Source organism: Scaptodrosophila lebanonensis, unplaced genomic scaffold, assembly GCF_003285725.1.
Source record: "Scaptodrosophila lebanonensis strain 11010-0011.00,11010-0021.00 unplaced genomic scaffold, SlebRS2 tig00000113-arrow-arrow-pilon, whole genome shotgun sequence".
Classification (NCBI taxonomy): domain Eukaryota; kingdom Metazoa; phylum Arthropoda; class Insecta; order Diptera; family Drosophilidae; genus Scaptodrosophila; species Scaptodrosophila lebanonensis.
In genome coordinates this window covers 535,722-541,721 of record NW_022060575.1, presented here as the reverse complement: position 1 = coordinate 541,721, position 6,000 = coordinate 535,722, and the positions used below count along the sequence as shown (strand labels likewise).

The following is a 6,000-nucleotide window of genomic DNA, read 5'->3' as shown; positions in this document are numbered from 1 at the left end:
CCTGGCCAGAATCATCAACGCAGCAAGCAGCTCGAGTAGCACAAGTCGCACCAACAGCCAAGGCCAAAGCGATAGCAGTGAGAGTGAGCCGGAACCACTAGGTCTAGGACACGTAGGCGAAACCAGGCGCCATCGAGGGCGAAGGCGCCGTCGTGGTTTAAGGGGTAAAGTCCTTAATATGAGAAAAAAATTTACAACAAACTAATCTGGCTAATTACCCCCACAGATGCATATTGTCCGGATCTGCTGCATGCTTGTGCTTTGATACTGCATCAGCAGCCCATCAGCAGCGACAGCTCCGTAGGAAACTTTACGGCAACGCCTCCGCCCACAGCAACTCCGCCACCAACAGTCGCACACATTTCAGCTTCAGCGCTTGAATATAGCTCGGACTATGTTGAGATTGATGAACTGTTGCCGTTAGTGGGCGCCGCACGTGCTAAGAGTACCCCGGAACTGCAACTGCAACATGTTGTAGGCTTGAACAGCAGTCTAGCAATGGGTCAGAATCTGAGCCTGCGACGACCGCGTATCTCACTGACCTGGGTGCTGAGGGAGCAACAGCAACCTCAACAGCAGCAGCAACAGCAACAGTCGCAGCAACAGACTCAAAATGATAACGACAACATATCCGGTGATAAGCCACCTAACGGACACGCCCATACCAACGGCAGCGCAAACACAAGCAGTACTTTAAGTAAACAACGCGTCGATCCTGTGCCGACCCAGCTGGACGTAGGGACCGGAAAGAAACGGTACCGTGTAAAGCAATTACCCGGCGGCACTGAGCCACTCAATGGGTACGCCACCACTCCCACCGCCCACTTGCCCCCCTCAAACGGACAATTGGCGGCCCAAAAGTTCTTCAGCAATCAGAATTTATTGGACTATAAGGACAAAGCGCGTGGCCCTAGTGCTCCAGTCGCCTCCACATCCACCAAAGAGCTACTCTTCGTCTGCACACCTCAGCGTGCCCCCAAGAGTGATGCACATAGCGAGGCGTTGTTGCTGGCGCGCAAGCGCAACGAGATTCGCAAGAAGTTGGCAAGCAAGTTGCAGCAGGCACGAGCCGCAGCAGCAGCTACTGCCACAGCAGCACCAGTTCCTGACGGGGGCGCCGAAGCCACTGCCGAGTCGCTAAAGGGCACCTACTCTGAGCCGAGCCTGGTGGCGGCCTCGGAGGGTGTGCCGCAGCAACAACACCGTCGGCACCGTCATCGCAAGCGACGCGATCGCAATCGCGTCCAGCGCTTTGGCTACGAGATACACAATGTGGACGAGTTCTTGTCCAAATGTTCGCTGGCGGCGCCCGGCAATATTCCCGTCGTCCTGGCAACTGCCAGCACTCTCTACCAAACTAGGCCGGGTGGCTATCAGCTAGAGATTCCATTACCTCTGGGCATGGTCGTGAATGCGGTGTTTAAGAACCAGAATTGGCTTTATGTGCAGACCCCGCATGCAGAGGAGGGGTACGTGGGCTATGCGTGTTGCCTGCCCCTCGGGATTCTGCCGCCAATGGCACGCGGCTCCAAGCACACCCCCTGCTGGGAGTCCAATGCGGATGTGTTTCCGCGTCCGTGCGGCAACATGACGGACTCTGAGAAGGAGATTCGATTACGTGGCGGCACGCGCTCGGATGGTGCTCGCACACCACGCTCCAAGCCAACGGAGGAAACTCTGCTGCAGCACAGCAATCACAACAATAACAACAACAACAATAATCACATGCCAAATGGCAGCAGCAGCTTGGCAGGCTCCCTCTATGGCGAGCAGCATGTGGACAAGCTGTATTTGCGCGCTGCTTCACAGCCCAAGCTAGTGGAGAAGGCCTATGCGCAGCTTCGGTCCACAAAACAGGTGGCCACCGCGTCGGTGCGCTCCACATCCAATGATGAGTACGTGACATTGCAGCAGTCCCGATCAAAGCAGAAGCATCTCCATCAGCCGCCACCACAGACGCGACGTCTATCGAACGCTTCATACATCACCAATGGCCACAATGGCCAGCATTTGCATCCAAAGAGCATCCAGCAGCAGCAGCCGAATGCTGTACAGCAACCACCGCCATTACAGCAACCGCCGGTGCTAACCGTGCCCCAGACGCTACTCAATGCGGTACGAAGGCAGCAGCAGAATGGCCTGCGCCAAACTCTAGTCGCCATCAACTCGGACTACATCACCGACAGCATTGCCGTGCACAAGGGCGAGATTGTGACGTTGTGTGAGTGTCGCGAGTCGAAGGACCAGCGGCAGTGGTTCTATGTCAAGACCCGCGACGGGCGCGAGGGCTTCATTCCGGCTGAGGTGGCCGGCCATGGCTACTTGTAATCACCACGAACTTGCACATCCTTAGAAGCTTAAGTCACACAACACAGTCATGCCACACACTCACAAAAGGCAACACACTTTTATTTCTTAATCCTTAGTTGTACGCTAACGCTTTTAGTTGTAAGTACCTATAACTTGTACTTGTATGTATTTACTATATGTATATGGGCGTGTTTGTATTTATTTAGAGAATAAGTTTATGTAATTCCCTATGTGATGTTACATAACGACACAATTAAAGATGCAATTCATAACTTAAAAATGCAATTCTTAATGTTTCAATTCGAATAATCAAAGAAAAACCAGAGCAGAGCTCGAATACAATAGTCATACTTGATATTGGGAATCTGATGATAAAATACAAGTATAAGCTCTTACTGGTCTTACCGCTCTTACTTGCATTTAAAAAGAAACATTTTTTTTCATGTTTCGCGGATTTCATCTTCTATAATTTGACGTTTTTGGACCGTTTTTGGACCGTTTTTTAAATTCTCTATTTTACTTGTAGCTACCAGCAGCAATTTAGTGTGCGATCTACAAATAGATAACTCCAGGTGTCTGTTCCTGTCTGTTCGTAGCCATAACAGCCAGAGACACCTACTTGATATGTTACTAATCTTCTCGAAAGAATAAAGATATCATTATCGAATTTATTTATGCTCATAATACAAGTTCATTTCTAATTAATTAAAAGAGGTAAGAGGTGGAATTGGTTTACAAATTTAAGGACAAATTTTTAGACGTGATCCAAATCATTGTCAGAAGCAATTAGCAGGTAACAGCTTTTAAGAAATAAGTTAAAATTATAGTTGCCTTGGCACAATTCCCTTCTCTTTTTGTAAATCCTGTACTTAAAAAGAAATATAATACTTTAACTTTAAAATTCAAATACATAGTAGGAATTCCTTAAATTCCTTCTTTTTATGGGTACATGGTTATTAAGTGTCGGGCCTATAAGAATCTAGTATTCCATTCTCATTTAAGAAATTTGTGGGTAATAACTAGGTTAAAAAAGACATTTCAGCCCGTCAATGTTAAGCCAATTAAAATGGCTTTAATTTGATGAAAACGTTATTTCTGTGGCATCCGAAATATAACACTCGCACTGAGCCTCAAATGATATTTTGTATACCTAAATAATTTTTTCATTTGTTAGATCACTGTTTAAAAATATATATAACACATCATTATTAACGTTTTAATTTATAATATATAATTTCTGTACGTGAAATACATATAAATCGGTACATTCAATGAAAAATTAAAAGAAAAAATGTATTTAAACGTAGCGACGGTCTTCTCTATACTTACCTAATCGTATCATTTGTATGAATTTTTAGTTGAACTATAAAACATCAGAGGTTTTTCGTTAAGTAGGATATAACGGTGTCAACATATAAGTAGATATCAAATTAGTTTATTTTAAGAGAAGTTGTTTTTCGTTTATTGTGATCAGTTATTTTATTGTAAATATTTTCTTTTACACAGCTACATGATCTTTTTGGCCAATCGAGGAAAGTCTGCTTACAATTTACAAATCTAACCCTAAAATACACTGTACTTGACTTGCTTGTATGATAAATGATATCCAAAAACATTATGCGATAAAATAAATGCGATATCGCAGCTATATGAGATGTATGCCCTGCACCCAAACGTATACCCTGCACCCAAACGAAAAATCGTTAGGGCAACAGTATACAACATGCAAACACGGATACATATACGCGCAATATTTATGTTTAAAATACATATTTTTTTCAAATTATCCATTTTACAAATGTGATCAAAAGGATTTGTTTAACGCATGGGTACAGGGTATAAAAGGGCCGAGCGCACACGCATTCCATTTTTAGTAATCTACTCGATAATTCCACTTAATTATACTTGTATGTATGTGTCTTATTTAAAATGTAAATACAATTTTATTATTTTTTATTTTAATGTATTATAAATGTATATTTATTGCTTTGTAAAAATTTATTGCAACCCTTTATTTATGCCGAAGCGGTACAGGTTGTCTTAAAGACGTAGCACGCGCAGCGCTCGCACAGCAAATTTTAAACTTTCCTCCAATTATATTGTACAAAATTTTCAACAGGAAGAGGTACTTAATTCATAATTAACAAGAGAGAACGCTACATTCGAGCAAGCCCGACAGTAAAATAGCCTGTACTCTCCACAAAAAAGGAAAATTAAACAAGTAAAACAGCTAAAGTCGGGTGTCCCGACTTTGAAATACTCTGTACATATGTTTACAATAATTATAGAAAAAAAATAAGAAAATTAAAAAAAATTGGATCGATTTTACCTTTCTCGGTATTCGAATTCACGTAAAGGGTATATAATTGCACATATACAAAGCAATTGCGTCTATGTGAGTGTATGTATGCCTATGCGCATCTATTTGTGTCTGTGTAAGCATTTTCGCAGTCAACTAAACAGCAACATCAACAACAGCCGCGGGCAGCGCTTGGGCAGCGCTGCAACAGCAAATATATTTTTGGATATAACTTCTTGTTAAATCGGTCTATCATAGTGAAACTCGGCATACGGACACATAATAACTAACTGGGGGAATTTCCAAAATTTTAGTTCGAAATTCCAAGAATTACGGGAGTTAGAGAAAATCGCGATTGCGGGGGAGGGGGAGGGAGGGAAATTCCAAAATATACATTTTCTGCGTATTCACACAAGGCATCTTGGACTAAAATTTGGTGTTCCTAGGTCTTATAGTCTCCGAGATATAAGCGATTATACGAATGGAAAATCGGGAAAACCCCCATAGGGGGAAGTGGGGGGTAAAATCAAAAAAATAAAACAAACTCGTATAGTGTACACATATAAGGCATCTTTGTGCAAAATTTGGTGTCTCTAGCTCTTATAGTCTCTGAGATCTAGGTGATCATACGGACGGACGGACGGACGGACAGACAGACAGACAGACAGGGCTAAATCGATTCATCTTGTCATGCTGATCAAGAATATATATACTTTGTGGGGTCTACCACGCCTCCTTCTGCCTGTTACATTTTTCAGCTCGCGCAAACCTAATATACTCTTGTACATTTCATGTACAGAGTATAAAAAAATTTATTTAAAAAATTTAATTATTTAAAAAGAATTAAATTAATTAATTAAATTAAATATAAATACATACATAGAAGACATGTTTATGTACAGTTTCAACAGCATACATTTTCATCGTCGTGTCTATGCGTGTTTTATGCGAGTATGTATGCAACGCAAAGTTGAACCAAAGCAGCAACAACAACAACTGCGGGCAGAGCTACAAGCAGAGCATTTATTTACGGCTATAACTTTCTTCAGAATTGACCTATCATGATGAAACTGGACATACGGATACATAACGACAAACTGGATGTATATGCCAAATTTGAGTTTACGGGAAAGAATTACGGGAGTTATGAAAAACACGAATTGTGGGGGTGTGGGGGTGCATCAGAAAAAAACATAAACTCGTCCTTTCTCGGACTTAGGAGAATCTGGATACCGAGTTTGGTTATTCTTGCTCTTGTACTTCTTGAGATCCTTGCGTTCATACAGACGAACGGACGGACGGACGGACAGACGGACAGACGGACAGACGGACATGGCTATATTGACTCGACTTGTCTTCCTGATCAATAATATATATTTTTTGTGGGGTCT

General features: G+C 42.7%; 1 protein-coding gene across 1 annotated transcript; it reads left to right on the top strand.

The window, feature by feature from the left end:
• Positions 1 to 380: 380 nt before the first annotated feature.
• Positions 381 to 2,328, top strand: LOC115628362. Its single transcript, XM_030524439.1, has one exon. It carries the CDS (start codon positions 499 to 501, stop codon positions 2,326 to 2,328), a length of 1,830 nt encoding a protein of 609 aa, XP_030380299.1. The 5' UTR covers positions 381 to 498.
• Positions 2,329 to 6,000: the final 3,672 nt, after the last annotated feature.

What these genes read in the sequence shown, in the direction of transcription:
- LOC115628362 (XM_030524439.1), top strand. Translation starts at nt 499, where the DNA reads ATGGGTCAGAATCTGAGCCTGCGACGACCGCGTATCTCACTGACCTGG.